General features: G+C 32.5%; 1 protein-coding gene across 2 annotated transcripts in view; it reads left to right on the forward strand.

The window, feature by feature from the left end:
• The first annotated feature begins 14211 nt into the window (after positions 1–14211).
• Positions 14212–27290, forward strand: part of LOC140040495 (retinoic acid receptor alpha-like) — a 49049-nt gene continuing 35970 nt past the window's right edge. The window contains exons 1-2 of one of the 2 annotated variants that reach the window (XM_072086480.1): positions 14212–14528; positions 26654–26868. In XM_072086480.1, the coding sequence (XP_071942581.1) occupies positions 26826–26868 (43 nt within the window). In that variant the 5' untranslated portion in view covers positions 14212–14528; positions 26654–26825. The remainder of the gene's footprint in view (positions 14529–26653; positions 26869–27290) is intronic. The other variant, XM_072086482.1, reaches the window with a different exon arrangement.

The following is a 27290-nucleotide window of genomic DNA, read 5'->3' on the forward strand; positions in this document are numbered from 1 at the left end:
TTCACGTCTTGATGAAACCATGGAGGTATAAAAAAGACAATGCCATGCAGACAAGAAATCTGAAACTTGAAGCGCAGAGATGCTAATGAATCTTGACATCATATTGTCCAAACTTTAGGGAGGGAGGAGGAGGAATTAACGATGATTTTGCTTGAGTGCTTGCCCTTTTGTGTACTACATTTAAACGTTTTTATAAATGGTTGTATACCACAAATCCAGGGAAGAGTGTTCACTCTTACGAGTGTTCACTCTTACGAGTGTTCACTCTTACGAGTGTTCACTCTTAAGAGTGTTCACTCTTACGAGTGTTCACTCTTACGAGTGTTCACTCTTACGAGTGTTCACTCTTACGAGTGTTCACTCTTACGAGTGTTCACTCTTACGAGTGCCACAACCAAATGAATTTCCCCGGAGTTAGTTTGAGATGATAAAGTTTGATTAAATTCTAACAAGAAACTTCTTTTAGCGAAAGCCATAAACGAATACGTCAATACGGTCTATCTTTTAACTTAACTATCTAACAAGTTAGATAAACGTTTAAAAAAAATGAGAATAGAAAATTATTTATATGAAAGATAATGTAATGGTAATGATGACTATGCTATTTCCAATGAAAAAGCTAATAAATGAGTAATTAATGGTGATTGAAAACAATTACTGTATATACAATACAATACTAACTGATCGACTGGGATCATTATATAAATACAAGGCATATAGTAGGATATTACTGTAATTGTTGTATGCTATTTTTGTGGGTTTTTTTTCTGAATAAAGTAATAATTTCTTCCCTTTAGTTCATGCGTTACTGTCCTTCCCCTTCCGATCCTTTTCCCCCACTGAACAAAAACATACCTTTGACCTGAAGTAACCCTTTCATCATCACAACAAGAACGTTGACCTCCTCACTAAACCGCGAGAATAAACTTGGAATGTATCACGGTGAGTAGGCTTACTTTTAGTTAGTGTTCATTGCAATTTTTACGAAGGAAAGCAACTTTAGTTTAGGCATATTATTGATACTACTACAATACAACATATTAAGTAATACTTATAGCATAATTGAATTTAGTTTAAAGGTATTTTAAACTCAAAATAGGCAAACATTCAGCCTATGTTTGCTAGGCCTTTTCTTTGGACTTTTGTGGTGCTCGTGACGTGTGTTAGCACAGTGACAGACCATGGGCATGCAGGTTACACGGCACAGTTCCAATGGCCATGTCACGTTTGTGCCTAGCCTAGGCCTAGACAAATGCATCTTATGGTGTAAAGTATTTAATAATCGAATGAATTGATACCAGAATGTTACAATTTGCCTCGATGCAAATGTAGTTGCTAGGTAGTAATGGCCTTTTTTACGAAACGGAAGACATCTTTGATCGATGACAAACATGATGTGCAGGGAAGCGTAACCAACAGAAATAACAGCATTTTAAGGGATTTCACTATGTTAATTTAAAAATCTGAACGGAGGATCGTATCATTTTTTTCCAATTTGTATAACAGATTCTGGCAAAAACAGAAAGGAAATTAATGCAGCAACTAGACAATGTCATGCTAGGCCTATACCTAGCGTACTATTTTCATATGTTACTGCAGTTTACCAGCTTGGCCTACAAAACTAAACCCAACTTAAAGACCGTCCATGAGAGGACATTTGATATGAGCTACAATAGGTAGTGCATTCTTTTTATCATAATTTACCATAAAACGTACATTTAAGGGTCTGTTTCTGCTAAAAAATTAATCGATTTTTCCTAAGTACCACAAACCACAGAATTGATCGCGTTGCAACTGAAAATCACTTTTAAAAAATTATGTCATCTATACCCACAACGCAGTTTAAGTTATGGAAGGCCGATGAGAGTTGGTTTGTTTACATCCTATCGCTGGATAAAAAATTGAACTCTTACATAAAGCTATATTATTTGTAAAATAAACATCTAGACCCACAGTACTACCCTACCACATACAACAGAATAATGATGTTATATTAATAAGGGAACATCGGCGAGAATGTTCGTTTCGCCGTTGGTTCTATTCTAGGGCCTAGCTAGGCTATAAACGAAAACAACAGACCTAAAAAAGGACATGAAAAATATCGTTAGCCTGGACTGGGAGGGATGTAACGGTGTAATTGTAACGCGGAATCCTGGAGTTTCTCGGTATAATTCTCCCCCACAAAATAATAACAATCAAATGTTATCTCATCGGTCTACATCGTTTTGCTGATCGTCGTTGATTGCGCAAATAAACAGCATGCTTTGTGAGTGAAGGTTGCCATACTCTAGAGGTCAAAGTGTAGTCAATAATCGCTATTTGTGTTGCAGCACAAAACTTCTCCGCAATAATCGGTTAAAACAAGAAATAATTTGATAAAACACACAATGAATTAAGTTATTTTTTAATCGGTTATTTCATTTTGCGCCGTTTCTGCTTCCCAAAAATAATCAATTAAAAAAATAATCGGTTAACAACTGATTATTCCTGTGGACAAAACGTAATAAACAATTGTAGGGAATGGCCAGGACTTAATTTATAATAGGAAGAAAAAACAGTTGTTTGGTTCAACTGATACAAAATACATGAGGTTCTAAACTAGCTGTAGGGGCAGACAGGTATGAACACTGCCCTCTAACTGTTACAGCAGCTTGAGTTCAATAATTTACTAAAAATATTAATAGAGGGTGCTATGATTTATGTTCAAGTTTCTGGTTTCTTATGTATTATTAGAAAGTCTTTTTTGTATTTCCCTTTACCTTTACAAAAATTTAACAAAGATCCTTACTACTTTAAATTCATTATTTTGATTAGATTCTATTCTTTTTTGGTATTAATGTTAACTTTTAATATTATATGGTAATATTATAATTTGTTAATTTTGTAAATGCATGTTTTTCTTCTGAACTAAGTGTTTTTATTTTATTCACTTTTATTCAATCGTAACCTTGAAGATACTATTGATGAACTGTATGTAACAAAAGATTGTGTACTGTTCAGTAGCGGGTGTTAGACTATTGTAGGTTATCAACCCCTGATTGTCGCTTACAGATGCATAGTGCATTTAATAATAATTAATAATTTTATTAAAATACTTTTTCTATTGATAAAATATGAATATCTGTACCTTGCTTATAGTAATACTGCTAAGTTATTGATTATACTTACATTACATCGACATTTTCTTCCATTTCTTCCATTACAGGATGGGGTTGGAATATGATATAATTTATTTTCTATCACACATCCATACATACACATCCAAAAATTATTTTTTTTAGAATATTAAGAATTTCCCAAATATAATACTGTACACCATTCCCAACCATGGTAAGATGTGGTTGGTCTTATGGGCACGGCCTCTATCCTACAGTACTTCATTCAGAATCATACATTTACATTATTCATAAAGTTACAGGGCTCATTCAGTGGATTAATTACCAAAAACCATTTGTGGGGATGCCTTGGCGAGGCCTGATCGTCTCCTCAAGCAAAAATTCTGCATTTTTCCTGATACATTATCAAGTTCACTTTCCAACCACTTGAACTATGACGGTGTTTACAGCCAACAATTTTTATGTAACTATTATTATTCATAAAAATATTAGAGATACTAGTACGCATAATTATCAAGGGCAATGTTATTAGCGTTATATAGAACGCATAGTGATGAAGGTTAATGGCACTTAAATTGCGACACTATTATTATTCATGTTATTGAATTATTCATATGAATTGTTTGGTTCTGATGAAAGTGTAATGAGGAAACATTTGATCGTTATAAAATTTATCTTTAAACAACAATTTTCATAAAACGAGTAACATTCTCCTTAGCCTCAGATATTCATACTGCAGTTTTTTAGGTTAGAGGTGGTTGGACGGGGTGTTGTGTTTTTTTTTTACAAAAATCATCAAAAAACATTAAAGACATTAAAATAATACCTGAAGTATTGAAGTAGGCCTCAAATTTGGGGATTTTAGGGGTAAGGGCAGTTGGTGGCTGTAAACAAGGCCTGACATTTCACTGAGTGCTGGAGTGACCTGGAACATTGAGTGTGTATAATTGAGTAACGAGATCATGGGATGAGACAAAAATAATGTTTTATTCTATATACCAACTTTTCCATTATTCTAAATGCTACTTTTTCCTTTAGGCCACCTTTTCCTTTATTCTATATGCCACCATTTCCTTTATTCTATAGGCCACCTTTTCCTTTATTCTATATGCCACCTTTTCCTTTATTCTATATGCCACCTTTTCCTTTATTCTATATGCCACCTTTTCCTTTATTCTATATGCCACCTTTTCCTTTATTCTATATGCCAACTTTTTCTTTATTCTATATGCCACCTTTTCCTTTATTCTATATGCCACCTTTTCCATTATTCTATATGCCACATTTTCCTTTATTCTATATGCCACCTTTTCCATTATTCTATATGCCACCTTTTCCTTTATTCTATATGCCACCTTTTCCTTTATTCTATATGCCACCATTTCCTTTATTCTATATGCCACCTTTTCCTTTATTCTATATGCCACTTTTCCTTTATTCTATATGCCACCATTTCCTTTATTCTATATGCCACCATTTCCTTTATTCTATATGCCATCTTTTCCTTTATTCTATATGCCAACTTTTTCTTTATTCTATATGCCACCTTTTCCTTTATTCTATATGCCACCATTTCCTTTATTCTATATGCCATCTTTTCCTTTATTCTATATGCCACCTTTTCCTTTATTCTATATGCCACCTTTTCCTTTATTCTATATGCCACCTTTTCCTTTATTCTATATGCCACCTTTTCCTTTATTCTATATGCCAACTTTTCCTTTATTCTATATGCCAACTTTTTCTTTATTCTATATGCCACCATTTCCTTTATTCTATATGCCACCTTTTCCTTTATTCTATATGCCACCTTTTCCTTTATTCTATATGCCAACTTTTTCTTTATTCTATATGCCACCATTTCCTTTATTCTATATGCCACCTTTTCCATTATTCTATATGCCACCTTTTCCTTTATTCTATATGCCACCTTTTCCTTTATTCTATATGCCACCTTTTCCTTTATTCTATATGCCACCTTTTCCTTTATTCTATATGCCACCTTTTCCTTTATTCTATATGCCAACTTTTTCTTTATTCTATATGCCACCTTTTCCTTTATTCTATATGCCACCTTTTCCTTTATTCTATATGCCACCTTTTCCTTTATTCTATATGCCAACTTTTTCTTTATTCTATATGCCACCTTTTCCTTTATTCTATATGCCACCATTTCCTTTATTCTATATGCCACCTTTTCCTTTATTCTATATGCCACCATTTCCTTTATTCTATATGCCACCTTTTCCATTATTCTATATGCCACCTTTTCCTTTATTCTATATGCCACCTTTTCCTTTATTCTATATGCCACCATTTCCTTTATTCTATATGCCACCTTTTCCTTTATTCTATATGCCACCTTTTCCTTTATTCTATATGCCACCTTTTCCTTTATTCTATATGCCATCTTTTTCTTTATTCTATATGCCACCTTTTCCTTTATTCTATATGCCACCTTTTCCTTTATTCTATATGCCACCTTTTCCTTTATTCTATATGCCAACTTTTTCTTTATTCTATATGCCACCTTTTCCTTTATTCTATATGCCACCTTTTCCTTTATTCTATATGCCACCTTTTCCTTTATTCTATATGCCACCTTTTCCTTTATTCTATATGCCATTTTCCTTTATTCTATATGCCAACTTTTCCTTTATTAGCTCAATAAAAACTGCATATTCCTTCATTGATAAAATAAAGATTGTGATGAATTGGTGACCCTAAAATCATGAAAAAGTGGCCTTGATAAGTTTTCTCCAGGTCTCTTGTTTCTCTTATATTCTGAGAATTAAAATGTTAGCATTATTTTTTGTAGGTTATTAGGTCATCTATAAAACTGTCAGAATCAATTATATACAAATAAATTTCTGGTTCTTATTTCTGTAGCCCTGTCTTTATTTTTAACATCAAGGTGAAAATACTATTTTTTTACGATATTAAATGTAACCACTTTGTTGTGCAGAACTTTCATCTAATTAACGATTTTATGCATTCATAAAAAAAACTGTTTTCTAAACTAAATTGTTCTAAATAAATTGTGTGTATATGTTTTCTATGAGTTTAACAATTTTATACAAATATTTGAATTTCACAAAAACAGATTATAATACAGGGCTAGACCTTGACAGCGCTGTATATCTAATATTTACCAGCCACCAATTGAAAATCCTTGTACTCATTGAGTTCACATTTAAACCTTCATGTCACCTTAATTTCCCATTGTATATTCCTATTAGCAACGATGTACACTGATTTTGGCTGCGCTTAAATGCATAATTACATTGAATTACAGCTTTATAAAATTACATTATGTTTCAGAGTCGGCAGAGGAGCTAGATAATTTATTTGATAGGTTCCAAAAATAGCCGATATCAATAGTTAATAACATTACCAATGGAGAGACGACGATGAATTGAAAGCCAATAACTCTGGTTGGATTGAAAAACCAATACCGGTACTATAGTTGGTGTAGTAAGGTGTTGCCAAAATGCTACAGAGGCTGTAATATTTAAAATAACACCACATTTTGGATTTTTTGATTATTATTTGATTGTATTTTGCTGGATGCAATAAACTCATATTGTATTAATCAGTTTGCTAAAAATCTTTCCATTCTACAATGCAAGTGGAAATTAAAATTTATATGACTTAGCATACTTTTGCATTGATACAATTAATAACATAATATAAATTTATAGTCTTAAGGTGTGCAAATATGAATTTGTTTCTGTATACCACCCATTGAATTTTTCTATTGAATTGAGTACTGAAAAAAATATATATAAATCTCTACTGTGCAGTACATGGAAGATGCTGAGAGATTCAGTGTGACCTTGATCTGTAATTGATGAAACAATAATAAATTAAATTACATTTTGGAATGTCAAATCCAGTTTTACTGGTAGAAACACTAATAATATCAGATAAAGTATAAAAAAAGAATAACCAAAAAAATGAATAGACGGAAGACATGTTGAGATTGCAATGTTTCGATCATGTTCAAGATTTAAAAAATTGATCAATCCTGAATTTTATAAATCTAGTTTAGGTAAACAAACTTCATTCTTTTTAGTATGTTAGTCTGCATCTTGTTTCAGCTGCATTTTTGTTAATAAAAATAAGATGATCTATGAGCATGTAGTTGTCAGGCTTTCTAACCAGGGACTTCAAAGAGGTCGCCATTTATTTGACGAGGTCAATAAAGTACACTGTTTTCTAAAAAGAAGAAAAGAATACCTATCCTACTGTAAATTTGTAGATTTAAGGGACCAGCATGAAAGTTTGCATATATGACTGATTAGTCACACAGGAAGTTGTTTGTGGTTGCCAACATACTTTCGGTGGTTCAAGGATGGTATTGTTTTATGGGTAATAATTTTGAGTATGATTTATAATGAAACATTTATAATAAACTTAAATGATACTAATGAAAAAATTATTCCTAACCTTTTTATCTTATTTGAATATGGGTTTGTTTTTGTGATCCCTAATACTTGCTTAGCTTGGAGGTTGGACATTTGGTTTGTCCTCATTATTTTATCAATGGTCAAGTGTGAGATGTTTAAAGCAAATAGGTGTTATTAAGTAACTACTTATGTCATTCAAGAGTTCTTTTAAGGTCATTCAAGTAGTCTGACCATGGACTGACTTACATTACTGTACTGTAGTTGTGTTGGGTCAACATAGTACAATATAAAAAGTTACTAAACCTCATCAGAATATGAAAACAATAAATCTTTATTGTTTAAGGCACATGCCAAAAAGCTTATTTTGAATAGTAAATTTTGTTCAATTTATAAAAGCCCTGGAAAGCATACAGTTTTTCTAGGCCACTATTAAAAACATCATTCCCTGGTTACAAGTATTATACAAATATGATTTCTTAGTATTTTTGACATAATTTAGATTTTAATGATAATGCTGTAGCTTATTATTGATTTTCAGAAATGTTTACAAATCTTCTGAAACAATGTCTATTTATTTATTTTATGAATGTCTAATATTATAATATATATATTTTACCATTTAAGAAACGTTTTCATTACCAGGTTGTTGAATGTGTCCATAGTTTCACTCTTCTCTGATTAAACTATAATGGAATACCAACAAAGATTAAAAATGTACATTCCTATATTGATCTTTTAATAATTTCTGCACGTTGTGTCCAAGTTATTGTTGTCTACTTCAATGACAACAGTTCCACAATATAGGGGAATGAACTTAATACAAAAGAACACTGAACCTAATTGCCTTCTATACACTGCACTATTTTGTTTTCTTAAATCGTGGACACGTTAATAAAGAAAACAATAGTCTCTTTTCAAATTGGTGCATTTTGTATATTAATGAAAGGAATATACTGTAGGGTTTATAAAGGTATTCGTTTAATACGCATATACTGAGAAATTAGGTTAAAGATTGTACATTTTGTGGTCTATTTTATTTTTCTATTAAGTATTGTATTTTTTATATTTTAGGCAGTTTCAAATAGGAGAAAGTAATTACTTTATGAAATTTAGATATTGATCAAATTTAAGTTACAAAGTTAAAAAACTCCTATTTTTATAAAAATTTATCAAATTAAAGCAAATAGTATAGTACAGTCGACTCCGCCTAAGTCGAATCTAATGGGACCGGTATAAAAATTCGAGTTACGCGAACTTCGACTTACAGATTTGCAAAAAAAATGCTAGGCCTAGATCCTGCCCTGTCGCGATCGCGGCCCACGCGATGAGCCTTCTTGAATTGATTTTGCTTAGCTAGCTAGCTAGGCCTAATAAATGCTAAGCCTCTTTTATCGGCAATGATAAACTGTATTTTCTTTTATGGTTTAAGCCCGAAACAATACAAAAACGTATAATAAATACATTTCGGTTCTTATTCGAAATCGGTATCCATTGTTTATTGCCATCTGTCTAGCACAAAATGGGTACCCACAAAACGCCGCTCAAGTTCTCAACTCTGAAACAACTCATACACTATACACTAGCGCGAGTTGTAGGACGCCACCTATACTATACAACCTGCTTGAGAGAACCGATATGGTCCCACATTATCTCCTCTGTCGTTTGTTTATCGAATTACGTACGTTTCATCGGCTTTTTTAGCGCGTTGTTGCCGCGTGATTTGTGACTTCGACTTATACGATATAAATCACTAAAGAATGTGTGTATTCGGACCGCAAAAAGACGTCGACTTAGACGAATTTCGACTTAGAAAAATTCGACTTACAAATAAAAATTACACAGTAATGTATAGGAAAGAATTGGGACTTTCATAAAAATTCGACTTTCGCGATTTTTCGACTTACGCGAATTCGACTTAGGCGGAGTCGACTGTAGTACTGTGTATACATACTTTGATTTTAGAAATGTGAGAATTAAGTATAATTTAAAGAAAAACCAACATGTGCTCTGACTGACTATAGACTGACTTGATTTATTAATATTTTTTTAAATACTGCTGCTGTATAAAGTGCATTTAGATACAATCCATGGTGGCAATGCATTGTATAAAGTGCATTGGCTGAAGGAATTTTTTTTTTATCTCTTAATAAATTATTACTTTCAAATTTAACATTGTCTTGATACGAAGAGTAAGAAAGTACATTATTAACAGGGCATTATCCACCATCATTTATATAATGTGTAGTAAATAATAATTAAATTGGTATGCCATAAAATAATATTAATAGTACATTACAGTACATGAGAAACCTGTGATATACCCTATGTTAGTGGCGTACCTTTATCTACAGTGACATAATCTCTATTGTGTGTCACCCACAAAAGTGGGATGAACTTTCAACTGTGGGTGGAGGAATATAATAACACTCATCTTAATTCATAGTTAAATTATGTATTTATCTAACATTTTCTGTATATTATTTTGTATTCAAAATTTGACAAATAGCCCAAGAGGAAACATGGACCAATGGCCCAACACAGAAGTTGGTACCTCTTGAAATGATATACCGTATATTTCGGTGTATAAGTCGCACTTTTGACACGCAAATTTGACCTCTAAATTAAGGGTGCGTCTTATACACCGAACAAAAATGCCTCACCACACAGATTGTACATATAGGCCTAGGCCTAGGCTATCGTCACCTCGTTTGCTAGGCCTGAGTAGGCTAGGCCTAGCTACAGTAACTAACTAACGTAACGGCAACCTGCTTCTGCCTAGTTTTCAAGGCATTTTAGCATGATGTTATACTAAATATGATGAAAAGATTTGTTCATTATGGTGATAAAATTTCATTTGTAAACGTTTACGTACGATTGGAATAGTATTTATTTATACAGTAGTTATACGCACGATCGCCGTACCCGCAACGCAAGCCCTCTTGGCGGCCACATGGTGTACGGTATTCAACTAGGCTAGTATATTCTCATGGTGATTATAGCATGGACCTAGCGTACACACTTCAATTCTCGGATACATACATAGATACTAATCGAATACGATTGTCCGTGAAAACGTGCGCCCTCTCGAAATGATCGAGCGAGGCTAGCCCACACGTCACGTACATGTTACACACACGGTCATGCACTCGATGTTGCGGCTGTTGAGGCTGGGCGCGGCCGAGCCTAGGTAAGAAAAAACCTAAATAAAGGACGCCGTTGCAGATATAACAAAATATATTATTACAATAATATTGATTACAATTTAAAAAAATATTGTTTTGATGAAATATAAGGTGCGTCTTATACACCGACGATATAAAAAATACCGATATTTTACTCTCAGTTAGGGGGTGCGTCTTATACACAGGTGCGACTTATACACCGAAATATACGGTAATACATATTTAAAAAGTACAGTTTATAGAAAAACGGAATAAACTGGACATTAAAATTAACACATTATCACTTCATATTACAGTATAATGAATTAAAATGAATAATAGTAACACATTGAAACAATTGTATTTTATTTCATTGCACTACAGTAATGCATTTATTACTGAACAGTATCTAACAATCATTATTGACGTCAATTAGTTTAATATATTATTGATTTGTTTTGTTAAATATTGTAGCTTGTTGTCATATTTAAATTCACTTGTCAGGGAATAATTTCGCCAGTGTAGCATAGCAAAAAGCTATACAAAACAACCTTATTGCTACACATTTCTACAATTGTGTAGCAAAAAATACAATACAAAACTATATGTTTCTGGACTCAAAAATCAGTTTGATTAGCAATATTGCTAAACAAAATTTTAAAATGAAATTTTCCCCTGCTTGTCATTATGTCTGTCTGAAATCAATTAAAAATAATAAACTATACTGGGGTAGCACTAACATTTCATTTTGTTTAGCCATTTGGCGAAAGTCAGAATATTTTTTTTAGTCAAATCAGTTTATCTATAGCCAAAATGGCTAAAGTCAAATTTTTTTATTTAGCCAAATGAATCGGTTTATAGCCAAAATTTAAAATTTTTGAAATATAGTGGTAAAAACATTTTAGTCAATTTATCTATGTCAACAGGTCTATACACTGTTCCCTGAACATTTTTGTAAGGCATTGAGATAAAGAACCATGCCTAAATAATCACTGATTAAAAAAATATTTTTTTTGTATTTTTTTTACATGATCAAAACAATTGTTCAAATTGTTTTTAATCATACAGCATTTATACAGTTATCAATTTAATAAGAAACATTTTACAGTTTTCTGAAATTCCCGTGAACGCTATGTTACTTTTGTTTTTTACGCTTGGCTGGTCATGTTTGCGTGTGACGGCTTCCATGGCGTACCAGGCGAAAATCGTGTCCTAGAATCACTCAGAATCACCGCCGCGCAGCTGGTTAATGTTTTTAAATTGGGTATGCTCAAGAGGTGCGAAAGTGCAGAACCGCCGGCCTAGGCCTACAAAATTATGTACAACAACGGTATATCGTATGCTAAAAATATTGAGGAAAATTCCTAGCAAACGAACAATCGTATCGTTGTTAAACGTAAGATAATATAGGCCAAAGCACAGGGTACGTCTTTCCATCCCTCAAGGCTGCGCCGAAGCGTTTCTGTCAGGGCGAGAAATTTATCCGATTATTATTTATTTACACAACAACACAGAAGCCGGCGGCCGGCCCCGCTCAGATGCACGTGTGTGTTTTAGCTAAATCCCCGTTAGACTCTACCATTTTCCGCATGTTGTTTTGTTTACACTGACGCACGAGGGAAGTTTATTAAGGCTAAAATATGAAACTACATTAAATTGGAAGACTCTAAAATGCATAACGCATACATTTTTGATTTCGATAAGATTAAGACGTCATTCAGCATCGAAGATACTATAATGTTTCTTTTTAATCTGAAAAGTACACCCCTATCGAAAAATAGACAATCCCGGTAATTAGCCGACCGTCGGCTATGTAGTCGATCGTTTGTGCAGCGCACAACACGTGATAGTTTGGCTAGACTTCATCATCCATGTGTCGTGTAACGTCTGTCTCTCTGTGCAGTCTACCTCTGCTATCTCCATCTTTTTGAAATAACAAAGAGACGCCTGGTACAACGAAACAAGTTGACGAAAAATGGAGCTTGAAGTAAACAACGTGATAACAAACAAAATAAATGCTTGGAGATCGACAAATGGACCTTTTAGTTGGACTTTATGCTTTCGCCAAAATGATTATTTAATTATCTATTTTATCATATGTCATCGCCAAAATGGCTAAAGTAGCCGTTTTATTTTTCGCCAATCTAGAAACGTTTTCGCCCATGGCGACTTGGCGATCGGCCAGTGCGAGCCTAGCTATAAATATAAAATATATAGTATAGTAATATAATATCAACACTAAGTGTGAAAATCATGTAATTTTTGTAAAGGGTATAGTACTTTGGTAGTTGGTTGAACCTCTTATCAAAGCAGATTGCTTTCGTAAGAACATATTGTATTTTATTATACATTATATGAAAATAACAGCGACCTAGACACACATATTGATTCACATACAGCTGTCTGCAATATTAATATTGATAAAGTATTTTTAATTACCAATTTAACATACATGGACAAGACACAATGATAATGATGGTAGAAATTAAGAGATATTAATTTATGATGATTTGATTGTAAACTAAACAGTAATGGAAATTAAATTGTTTTTCCTTTTGATCTGATAACATTATTAATGTTGAAATATTAAATATTAGTACGCTGTATTTCATTGATACATGTTTGAAGGTGACTAGTATACCTTTTTGATTTTAGATATGTTATGATCAGGTTGCAAAGAGGTCGACCTTCGACAGTTTCAAAGAAATTGGTCTAAAAAATGTATGTTTTGTGGAAAACAGTCATATAAACCATAGTCTAAAAACACTTTGGGAAAATTAGAAGATATCTCCGCACAAAGAGTGTCTGGTATTGTGGTTTAGGAAGAGATAGAATACAAGGACTATAAGGCTATTAAAATAGATGCAAAGAGCAAAAATGTTCTTGTCAAAATTGTAAATAACACAAGTTAATTATATGATGGTAATGTATAGAAGTTAATCATACCATGATTCACAAGCATTTAACACCACTATCTGGCTGTGAGATGTGTAAGATACTTTGTAATTATAAATTGTTCAATGAACGATATTAATTTTCGTATTAAAATGTTGATTATTGATTAGATATTACCTTAATTTCATCACAAGATTTACTGATTAATTAATTTAATTAATATTTTTAGGCACAAAATAACAGATAGAGATGTTTGATATCAAGTGTTTATAGATTACAATATTTATTTGAATAAATGCACCTCCCTTTGAATAACCGCCTCCCACCTTTGAATAAATGCCTTCCTCGAATAACAACCCCCCCATAAAGTGAAGTTGTCTTTTATTTAATTGATGAACAATCTTTTGTTTCAATCATTATTGTTAATTTTGAGTGGATTTTAATAATTAGAAATGATTTACACAAATCATACATCATATTTTATTCACTATAATTAGCCATTGCTCTACTCTTGTAATGTGACCTTTATGATTTAATTTCAGCAAGCTAAGTGGTAAGCAGTGACCTTGAGTCATTATTGTGAAATGCACTCTATATTATACACAACACCAGTAAAAGTGTATTCCTGCTCACTGGTGTGCGTGTGTACTTATAGTGCTTGCTTGCTTCGTGTTCTTTTAAACTAAACACTTTGTTTATTGTTTTAACTATACAGAGAAACATATTGAACAGTGTCTGGAGAATATTGAACGTTTTATGTGTTGGGATTTGTTGATAACGAATACTTTACTAACGAATACTTTGTGAAGCAAAACAACTGTGAGTGTGAGTGAGCTGACTGTCTGCTGTGGTGAAGCATTATTGTATTCTACAGTTTATGAAACTTAATCCAGTTGTGTGTGTTAGGCAAAACAATATGCTAAAGGCATAAAGGAATTAAAAATAAGGTGAGTTTTTATTTGGTTATTTTTTGTGAATATTTAAACTTACTGAATTATACTAATCTTCATCCTGTACTGTACATATATTTATGATCATTTATTGCAGGTAGATTAAGGATAGCATTGGTTTAAACGCTGTATGAAAGTATGTTTAGGCACTGAAATTTCGATAAATACAATATACGGTTTTGTTTTATACACTTCTGTCAGGCAGTATTTAGTTTATCAATCGTGTGTGTGTGCCTGGATTGAATGTTTAAAATGTCATCAAACATGTGTGTGTATGTGTTGGACTACAAAAAGAACAAACTTATAAAGATTGTTGAATTGTTGACCAATCAAGGTGCTTTAAACATTCCTGGCTTTGTTTGTATCAAACCTGTTAGTGGCGGTAATTATCGCTGTTGGTTTCGATTGAATAAAAAAAAAAAAATAAATAAATAAATAAATGCAAAGTACAATAACTAAATTTGTCCTCATGTGAACTTTTATGACCAAATGTAATATTAGTAGAATTATTCAGCCAGAACTCTACTAAAAGACAAAATCAATAACCAACATTCTTAACGTAATTTTAGGTAAAAGCAATCATAAATTAGATTTATTTTAGTACATACAAGTGTAAAATCTTGCTGGCTGATAATTATTGCATGTTAGAGGTTATTTTATTAATTTTTATTTATGAAATTTAAAAAATGACTTGTTATCTAGCTGTGTCACCAATCTAAAATGATGCTGGTTATTTACATTCTAATACATTGTATAAAAGGTATGGTGAGTCCTGTATTCATTCTGAACATGGGGGAATGAGCTGCTAGGAGCTCATTTTACTGTTTTACCAATCCTCTGTATTATGTGGTAGGGTGGCCAGTTACTTTCCACGCCGCCTTATCCTCCCTAGTATTTTCAACTAGGTACCGTATATTTCGGTGTATAAGTCGCACTTTTGACACGCAAATTTGACCTCTAAATTAAGGGTGCGTCTTATACACCGAACATAAATGCCTCGCCACACAGATTGTACATCCTAGGCCTAGGCCTAGGCTATCGTCACCTCGTTTGCTAGGCCTGAGTAGGCTAGGCCTAGCTACAGTAACTAACTAACTAACGTAACGGCAACCTGCTTCTGCCTAGTTTTCAAGGCATTTTAGCATGATGTTACACTAAATATGATGAAAAGATTTGTTCATTATGGCGATAAAATTTCATTTGTAAACGTTTAGGTACGATTGGAATAGTATTTATTTATACAGTAGTTATACGCACGATCGCCGTACCCCCAGCGCAAGCCCTTCTTGGCGGCCACATGGTGTACGGTATTCGACTAGTATATTCTCCAGGTGATTATAGAATGGACCTAGCGTACACACTTCTCGGATACATAGATATTAATCGAATACGATTGTCCGTGAAAACGTGTGCCCTCTCGAAATGATCGAGCGAGGCTAGCCCACACTCGCAGCCCACACGTACGTGTTACACACACGGTCATGCACTCGATGTTGCGGCTGTTGAGGCTGGGCGCGGCCGAGCCTAGGTAAGAAAAAACCTAAATAAAGGACGCCGTTGCAGATTTAACAAAATATATTATTACAATAATATTGATTACACTTTAAAAAAACATTGTTTTGATGAAATATAAGGTGCGTCTTATACCCCGACGATATAAAAAATACCGATATTTTACTCTCAGTTAGGGGTGCGTCTTATACACAGGTGCGACTTATACACCGAAATATACGGTACTCATTTACAGCTGAATGGACTGGACCCTGGAATCTCTGTATGACAGTCAAGTGTCCTAACCACTTGGCTACCCAACTCCAGACTACATTATATACTAACCATTATTTAAACTTGTAGATACTCTTATTAACAAATTTTGACTAATATTTATAATAGTTAATTGATAGGCTTTAAAATGATCATGACATTTTGAGGCAGTTAAAAGACAGTAAAGACGTGCTATACAATAGCACTTTTTAAATTAGTTAAATTAGTGAATAATAATTAATTAAATAAGTGAATTCACTAAATCGGTTCTCACTAATTGCAAAACTTTTTCCTCGCAATTTCATACAAAATAACTAGGTATGAACTTTACAATTTTAGTTTCTCTACAGGCAAATTTGAACATTATTACGGTCATTTTTTTATCCTTGACCAGACCCACTTTATAATATTAAAAGTAGATAATATCATTAGTGAATAGTATATCTTTTCTATAGTAACTAGACATGCATAATTGTGATACTGTACTACATATTATGCTTCTAGCACATTAGTACACGCAGTAGTAATGATATTTTTGCCCACCCATCCAAATGAAAATGAGTTCTAAAGTATGTTAATATTCCCATTCCCAACAGTTGTATTGGATTTCCCCATGGAATAATAAAAAATGGGAATGACTTGTTGTCCTGGTTGTTGTAATCAAATACACATTAGTACTAAAACTATACAGCATAACACCAATAATGCCTTTTTATTTTAAAATACTTGATTTTTGTTGGAGTGTCCGCTTTTATTACCATTTAGGCATAATTTGATGGAATTAATGTAAATCGCGTTCTCTACGCCCTTTGGACATTATGGTATGTTCAGTACATTGTTTTGCGGTTTACATGATTACCATCAATGTCAAAGGTATTAATCCTAGCTCATTCCTTCTGAAAACAAGTTAATTTAGGCATTACAGTACATAGTGATGGAGTAAAGAGGAGAGATAAAAATGTGATTGTACTGTATCTGATTTATGTTTTCTTCCATATAGGTAGATGTAGGGGTTATCACATTTTACTTAAAAGTTGCTAAATTTATAGTAAGAGCAAAGTCCAAAGTATAACTTTTTACAGATTAGACCATGACTAACCACATGTGTCATAGTCATAGTACAGTAAAATATTCAAAATGTAGTAAACAAATTCAATTTTGAACTTCTTATAATTTGCTGAATTATTGATGACCAACAGAATAAGTATACAGAACTTTTTGTTCTTGTATAATTGTAGGTTATGGGTAAAATCGTTATCAACAATCAACCCAAAAGTCAAAAGTCAAATTATGTTTTCTGGTGGTTGAACCTGTTTGGCAATAAATGGTGATAATAAAATGGCTTAAAGTGGTTTATTTCAAAAAGGGTAGTAATAATGTTGTGTCAAAGGTCATGTATGTATTGAAAGTATTTAAAATAAGTAGAATTTTAGACGAATAATATACTGACATGTAACAGTAAGGTTTAAAAGAAACAATGCATGCTCTTTAATGAATAATATAGGGACAAATTCCTTTTTGACTTCCTAAGTAATGAACGAAAACCAATCTAAAGTTGATTAAACATACAGTTTGACCTACAGTTTCATACTTTAAATTTCAAAAACTAAACCTCTTCCTTACCAACTTCCAGGAAAGAAGCCTTTGATTTCATGGGTTTAAAAAAACCAAAAAAAAAAAACTCTTGGATGTCTCTATCTCTTGAGCTCCTATGCGTTCTCTTCCGGGGGAACTCTCATTTAAGCACTTCAATGAACCAAAAAAATTAGCTGGTGAAAATAACTTATCTGTGTCATTTTACCTTCTTTTTGTTATTTTTAGTATATTTATTTTTTCCTTGTTGTGTAGAAACATTTGTATTAAGCCCTATATAAGACTATAAGCCTATATTATCATTCAAAAGAAAAATAAAAAATATAATCATTTAATATAATATTTTATTAATAACTGAAAGATAATGTAGAGAATATCTGCAATCATTATTGTTTTTAGACAGTGTCGTAATTGCTTTCTTTGACAGATTTGTGCCGACAAATAATGTTTAATTTGCAAGTTGATATGATGCCATTTTGAGGAGTAATCTTGGCTCCAACCAAGCTTACTTACTAGTCTTGTTGGCTTAGAATTATAGCAGATTTTGCTATAATCAGATTTTTTATTTTCGCTCATGTCGGAAGACAAACAAAGCCTTGTTTATCTATTATTGATTCACATGATTGAGCCGGTTTTTGTGTGTGGATTCATTTTCTATTCTGCATGTTTTAGGGGATTCATGAAGATGAAATCTTTTTTCAAGGATTTTAAGATTTACATGATTTCGGATCAGTGTCAATGACTTTGTATTTTTTATTTTATATTTCAAACATTCAATACATATTAGGATATTACTCTGTACATAGTGCAACATTTCTAATCATTATTAAGATACTGTTAGTAATTAACTAATATTAATTTATAAGATATATTTCACTTGCTTTATGACAAAAGGTCGAGCTTGGAGATCCACTTTGAATTATAAGTACATTATACTCAAAAGAGTGTACGTGTGATACAGCATGTTTACAATAATGCAAAATTAGACAATACATTGCTTTCCAACAGTAAAGTAACAAAAATAGTGATAGCTTTCTATGAAAATTATTTGGAATTTAGAATAGCCTTTAATACTAGAAATGTAGATGAAAGGTCTAACATAAAATTTAAGGTGGAAAACTTGAAAGAAGTTAGGCCAGACGGAAGAACTTTATACTGTGTAACCTTTGCCTAATGAACCTAACACAGTTACTTGACGACCATTTATACTGTATGATATAAAATAGAAGAATCATATTCAACGAAAAAATCTGAATCATCAACATTTTGTGGCTCGTAAAGCTTTATTAAATTTATAATAAAATGTTGAATTTGATGTAATTGTTTTGTATGAGACAGAAAATTTATTTAGAATTTTTTTTCCTGTTTTCTTGTTCTGGGGAGGAGGAGGAAGGAGGGAAATTTATCCGCTCCTTCAAGTTCTTTTATTGAAGCAGGAATCCCAGTAGGAGAGGTTATGGAATAGACGCGGATTACGCAGTCATAAATAAGCTGTTTCATAGAAGAAACAGACCATTCATACTATTGTTAATATATAAGTCATTTTGTGGTGTCAGAAAATAAGTACTTGCCCTACTTGAACATTTCTATTCAAATGTTGTACTACATTTTAATTAGTATGTATTTACTTATTCGTTATACTATTGGGTAGCCTCTTCAGTCAAAGACTGTTCTCCCAGAGGGCCCAGTGTATAGTACTATGATAAGTTTTTGACAGTGGCTGTGTGTGAATTAGTAACCCCCTACTTGTCTCGAAAGATGTACCGTATATTTTGGTGTATAAGTCGCACTTTTGACACGCAAATTTGACCTCTAAATTAAGGGTGCGTCTTATACACCGAACATAAATGCCTCACCACACAGATTGTACATAGGCCTAGGCCTCGATATCGTCACCTTGTTTGCTAGGCCTGAGTAGGCTAGGTCTAGCTACAGTAACTAACTAACGTAACAGCAACCTGCTTCTGCCTAGTTTTCAAGGCATTTTAGCATGATGTTATACTAAATATGATGAAAAGATTTGTTCATTATGGAGCTGTTTTAGGCGCTCCGATAAAATTTCATTTGTAAACGTTTACATACGATTGGAATAGTATTTATTTATACAGTAGTTATACGCACGATTGATCGCCGACCGCCGTACCCCCAGCGCAAGCCCTTCTTGGCGGCCACATGGTGTACGGTATTCGACTAGTATATTCTCCAGGTGATTATAACATGGACCTAGCGTACACACTTCTCGGATACATAGATACTAATCAAATACGATTGTCCGTGAAAACGTGCGCCCTCTCGAAATGATCGAGCGAGGCTAGCCCACACACGTACGTGTTACACACACGGTCATGCACTCGATGTTGCGGGTGCGAAACTCATGAATAACAAGTTAGAAAGAACTTGTTGAGGCGGGGCGCGGCCGAGCCTAGGTAAGGAAAAACCTAAATAAAGGACGCCGTTGTAGATATAACAAAATATATTATTACAATAATATTGATTACAAAATCATTGAAAAACATTGTTTTGATGAAATATAAGGTGCGTCTTATACATAGACGATATAAAAAATACCGATATTTTACTCTCAGTTAGGGGGTGCGTCTTATACACAGGTGCGACTTATACACCGAAATATACGGTACATTGTTTTCTTACAATGGTTTAAATATTTTTTATAGATTAAGTGCACAGATGTGTACACTGAACCTACGGTTTTATAGTCCTTATCCGCGAAGACTTGAAACCATGGAGCGAGTGAGCCTCAAACCATTACCGATGTTATGGCCACATTATTACAGTTCCACTGTCTTAACCGCTCGGCCACTCGCTCGCTAAGAGTACTCAGCACTGTATTCAAACTTATTCTGTTATTAGTTATTATTACCAATACAGATATATTTGAAATATACCTTTAAATAGTTGCTTTCTGATTCAATAACTTTAATAAACTGTATTTAGTGATTATCTTTAAATCTCCTATTTTCCATTGCAAAAAAAAAGTGTTTACTTGATATTAGTCATTGATTTGTGAAGTTTAATTCATTTTTTAAACTTGATAATTCTTTTTGATCTCTGTGTTCTGAAATGCGTCATATGATTGCTATTAATAAACCAAGCCATTGATGAGTGCATCAGAAGCACTATAGTGCAATTCATTAACAATATACTTTCTCTACTTATTTAGTAAATTTGACATTTAACCATATATTATTGTATTTGCTAGTATTATAAATTATTTCTATTATAGTATAAGCTCACATGTTGTGGAATTATTTATTTGTTTTTATTTTAAAATAATTTAAAATGCAGTAGATACCCATATTCAGTGTACACCACTTTTAAGGCGACACTTTGATCCTGAAGGTGTCCCCTTAATAGGAGTTCTACTGTATAATTAATACATATTGTATCTCAAATTACTTTTATATAACATTACCAATTATTGAGAAATAGTTTTTACATAGTTGTACATTTTTGTTTCAGAAAGATTTCAACCTTTTTTAGGATTCTAGATTTTGCAATAATTACATTGCATCAATTCAAAGAGCAGTGACTCTAAACTCATTGATGTGTGAGCTGTAACATTAAATATCCTAGGGAGAGATATTAAAGGATTAATTCAACCAAACGAATTATGCATCAGCAGCCTTGAACTAGTTCTACGGTGATAAACTAGGCGCCCTCTTAAGTTTTTCATGTTGATTGTTCTGCAACGTGCACAGTAGAAATTACATTATGCTACTTTAATACCATTCATGCCTTAGATAATACTATGTATTTTCAATGGTGAGTAGATTGTTTCTGGATAGGTAATACGGTTCACTGGATATAGACCACCAAGTATAGGAGACTTGGCACCGCAGAGCTTATGACAAAGTCTGTGGATTACAACATAAGTCAAGTGCGGAAGCCAAGATGCGATATCATTATAATTTGTTAACTTTTTCTTTACTTAAGTACAGGCGTTGTGCTTCTAAAGTTAAATAAACTTGAAATACAGTATTAAACATTGTTTTGTCATTGTTTTCTAACAAAAGTATTTTTTTATAAATTAAGTGTACATTATATAAATATCGATAATACCAGGTTGCTTAATACTAATATTACAGTTTTACTAATTTTAATATTGAGAGTTTTGTTTGAATATTTGAGTATACAGTATAGATTAAGACGCACATTTAGGAATGTATCATAATTCAGTAATTTGATCTTTTTAAAAAAGACCATTGTTTTGAATGTTGATACATGGAGAAATAAATTGTTTAATGTCGGCTTTCGACCTATGACCTGGGAATTACTGTATATGATTTCATGGAAGTACTAATTTGCATTGTTAAGTTTGTTTTGCCAACTTTTGTCAAGTTTTCAGACCCAATTTAGTCGATTCTAGGTTTCAAACCTAAGCTACTGTACCTATAATATTAACACATTTTCTGACCTATTTTATATAAAAATATTATGGCCTATAGTGTAACATTTACTACAAACAATTTGAAACATCCATGTTGATTCTAAAGCCTAGGCACTTTTCTGTATATATTATGATATATAAAATTTCTGAAGGTCAGGGTAATTTTTAACAGAATTGGGCCCCAGGGTGATGTGGTAGATTTAAAAACTGCAACAGGACATAATGATGAGGGCCATACTGCGCACACAGCTGTGCATGAGCATTTTAATTGCTACTAGGTATCAGTCAGTGGTGCTGGAGCTATTTGCACTCTGTTTAATTGCATATTATCAGGGTCAGTGAGCTTCACTTGCCCAGTATTGTTCACATATTCTGTTTTTGAGGTTCAAGGCCAACTGAAAAAATAACTAGCTTCCTGCTGAACAGTGTCTGTAGGTCTTGCTGATGCTAGCCAGGAGGCGATAAAACACCACATAAATGGGTATTCATACATTGGACTTGGGTAACCTGGCCAGGTTTGTGTGCTAGTAATTATTAGTTTGGATAATTTCTTCCTGCTTGCCTTTAGGGTTTTTACGCTGAACATTATTTTTAATTGAAAGGTTACAAACAAGTAAGAAAATGTTTGTTATTGTTATTGCTACTAACTTAGGGCATGATTCAGCTTGTTTATATTTGACGTTGTCGTTGATAACAATCTGATATATAATTGCATTTACTATTGTGATGTTTACTTTCACTAGATTTTAGGCTACTGTTTTGATGTGAAATGTGTAAATGCTAAATTATATTTAGGTTACAGTATGTTATTCACCCATAGCTTATTATAATTATGGCCAAATAAATAGAATGTCACCGTCATCACAAAGACACACAACTAGTGCACTGTGTATAACATTTTACCTTATCTTTTTGTGATGACATTGTCTATACTGAAAGTGTTGTGATGACATTGGTAATGAAAAGACTCTGGTTGTGTTTGCCTTTCTAAATGCATATACCCTTCTTCCTATAGTATAAGCCATCAAGTTTGACTGCATACATTCAGTATGTGTCATTTGCATGTGGACAGTTTTTGTGTAGGGAAATTCACAAAAATTGATATTCAGTTAGAATACATCCTTAACCTTTGAACTTAAAATTTTTCCATCAGTTGCCTGACATATTTCTTGAAGCTCTTTGTCGTTCCAATTTCTGACAATATATACTGTAAAAGGCAACAAGATCAGTCAAAGACATTTGAAAACATTCATTAGAGCTAGTTTAATATGTTTGCGACATTAAGTTCTTTTTGGATATGATTACTTAACCTAATTTTATACACAGAGTTAAAATGCCAATTGTAATTGTGTCGAATGCAGGTGAATAATGATTGACGTAGATTATGTATGGATTCTGTTTTCATACACAAAAGCCAGTCTATTTTGTATTGTACTTACATTACATCTCATGAAAATTGAAATTAAAGAAATATTTTTGCCAATCTTACTAGGATATAAAGTACTAATGAAAAAGATATCATGATATGTTTTAAGTTTGGCTAAAAAATATGACTTATCAGTTGAGAAACATATGGTAACTGTACTGTACCTCAAGTTAAAATTCAAAATTTCTAACATTCATTATTTTTTCCCCCGTTGATGAAAAAACTGATATAATATAATATGCAAATAATTTTACAAAACATTTTACAATAAGCTCATAATATGTGCATTGAGGTTTAATGTACTTTGCTTATGATATGGCTTACTTTTTAAATGCCGATACTTTATGATTATGCTAATTTTTAGTAATATCCTCTTTACTATAAAATTCTTTCAAGACTAATGACTAAAAGTATGCATCAAAATGTCCATGACATTTCATTAGGGATTTAAAGTTAAAAAAAAAACATAATTTGTAACATTTATATTTTAGCACGCCATTTTGTGATGGTGTGAATGGCTTTCATCCCCAAAGAAAATCTAGATCGTGTACACGTACATAGTGTTATGCCGTAAAAGGTTTCTTAAATAGCAAAAATGGCCAATTGAATCACCTGCAAATTTGGGCTGGAGTGGCATAAGGGTAATAAAAGTTCCCCAATCCCCCTGGTATTTTGCATCTGATGATTAAGTGAAGGGGTGAAGAGAGTAAGACAGAGACTCAGGCGGACAGAAAGAATATTTTATGTAGAAAAACTCCCAGTTTGTAGTTGCTACAGTAAATTACTAGAATGTTATGACTGCCTCTTTTTAAAAGAATTTAAACATTATTTTGCTATATTTTGCAATTTGCTATATATGCTATGTATAAAGAGTTGGTAAAGTTCTAAATAACTTCATTGAGGTTGCTGAACTGTATCCATCTTTATAGCAAAATAATAATTAACAGAAAATATCTACTGTAGGGAAATATAATGACGGCAAACAATAGTGTTCGTTTACATCATTGGTTTGTAATGTAAAATGGTAAAATGTAAGGGTTGACATTATAGTTCAGCTTTGGCAAACTCATTCTTCTAATATGGTATACTGTAGGTCGGATTGCATATTACCCCATTCATACACAAACACTAGACACCACATGAACACAATTCATAATCCACAACACTCCAATAATAATTGATTAATGTCCCTAGCCGCAGTATAATGATAAAACATCCCCTCATGGCCAGTCTCACTACTTCAGCAATATACAGTTGAATTGAGTTCATTCACTTTATACATATTTGCGTCATTTTCGTAGAAACTCTTCTTCGATATCCATCAACTTAGATATTTTTCGCATCACGTTTTTACACAAATATGATGAGTCAACGAACTAGTCAGAGGGATAAGATGGTCATTTTCCAAATGTGTAGATTAACATGTTTTAGACATTTTTTCCATTAGTTTTTTGTCAAATGTTTCCTGGAAAGTAGTATAGTAGTACATGCTTTAGATTTAGAAGTATACATTACTATATTTTATGAGAAACTCGCTATTTATATGTTGTGTATTCATTTATGCACATTATTTTACCATCTATTGGGTACAATAAAAGGTACACTATTGATATACGTTGAACTTGTTTTTTTTCTCTGCTTAATTTTCTTAGAATTTCAAAATGTTTCATTCTGATTAAGCTTACTATTTAATTATATTGTAATGCTTTCAATACTTTATAACTTTGTACTATATTTTATGACAAACCTGCGTTTGTATTTTATGTTTTTTGTTACTCATTTTTCATTTATTTCTACAATGAAATTGTTGTACATTCAAAGTGTATTTTATGAAGATGAATAAAGTTTTTTTTTAATCAATGTGCTTTTTTGCACACATATATACACACATTATTGCATTTAAATAAAATGAATGTTAAGATGTTACTTAGCGAGTGCACTTAAATTTAAGTGTCGTACGGATCTGAAATAAATGAATCTTTGATTGAATATAAGATACGATTCCTCTGCGGGCTGGATCATTGTATTATATCTCCTTATCTATGTCCACTGTAGTGCATCGGTCTCATTGTATGTTATCCTGTCAATGTCCCAGAAATCTCTCCGGTTCACGGCCTATCATTTCCTTAGTATATTATTCTACTTAAATGCAAATTTCAGGGGATTCAGATATAAAGCACGTTGCCTGCATATGCCATGGTACACTAGCTAATAGTAGTATAACTCTGACCTTCTAAGAAATCAAACTTTAAAAAAGTGGGTTTCTTCAATATCTACTTGAACAAGGTTTGTTAGAAGCGTTTTCCTTGTAAGATATGAGTGTGAGATTATTGTTAACTACTGTGCAAGATTTTCTATTTGTACAAACGTTTTTTCATGATGATAAGTTACTGATGCTTCTTCAGTAAACATAATATATTTAAGTAAATTAGTAAAAATTAAATGTTGTGTATATGATCATGAATTTATAAACAAATATGTGTTTTTTCTGTTCTCTTTTGATATTAAGTATCGTTTTGAGATTATGAAACGATTTAAACCGTGTAAAAAACAAGAAGACATGGGTTTGAGTAAATTGATTTTCTGGTATAAACACCTCAAACCTGACTCAATCGTGTTCAATGAATTACACAAACTTCTTTAAAATATTGAACCCACTGGGCTTCTTTTTAACTAGGTTTTAGGTGCTACAATACCCTTACAATAAACCAAATCTACACCCCTGTAATGTGTAGGTTTATAATTAAACAGTCGGCTGATTGTGTAAAAGTCTCCAAAATCAGGGGTGTTAAATTCCAGAATTTTACAACCAAAAATTCTTAAGTATGTAATAAGCAACAGTGAATGATTGTAGTCACCTTTGGATCATACATTATATGTGTACAATTGTGATAGAAACGGAATTGTTTAAAACTATTCTTTTTATTTCAGGTGTTCAAATGTTAAAATGTATGTCTGATCAAGGATCGTTGTTTTATTAATCTTTGTGACGACATTGGACTTTATTTGAAAAGCTGGATTTCACGCGTCAACTGTCTTGTGAAAGTAACTATTAGGAATAGTAGTAAACTTATTATTGTATGCCGTGGACTTACAATTTGTTATGGATATGAACATGAATTCCCTATCTGGGATGAATCCTCAAGGTGAGAATCTTTTTCATTTTAGATCAATATATTTTAAAGTAAAAATTGAATAAAGTTAAAATACTAATAGTTTAAAAAAAAAGTGTTTGCAATCTTCAGTTCATAATTTTATCTAGCCATCATCTTTATTCTTTACAATCTTATTAATAGTGTTCAATGAAGCCTAAATTCATTCTTCGACTGACTTGCGTTGTACTTTTATTATGACAGATGTGTCTTGTAGTCTTTAGCTATTTGCCTCGTTTCCAATCGTTATTTTCTTTTTTTAATACAGAATATTAAATATGTGTCGGGTCATGCCCAGCGTTGATTTCATGCTAAACTTCACATTACAATATTGCTTTTTATTCGTTGCCGCTCAGGACTTATGATTGATTGGTCAGTCATTTTGTGCAATAATGATATAAAGGGAGCAAACGGGA

The sequence above is a fragment of the Antedon mediterranea genome, chromosome 2, assembly GCF_964355755.1.
Source record: "Antedon mediterranea chromosome 2, ecAntMedi1.1, whole genome shotgun sequence".
In the NCBI taxonomy this organism is placed as follows: Eukaryota; Metazoa; Echinodermata; class Crinoidea; order Comatulida; family Antedonidae; genus Antedon; species Antedon mediterranea.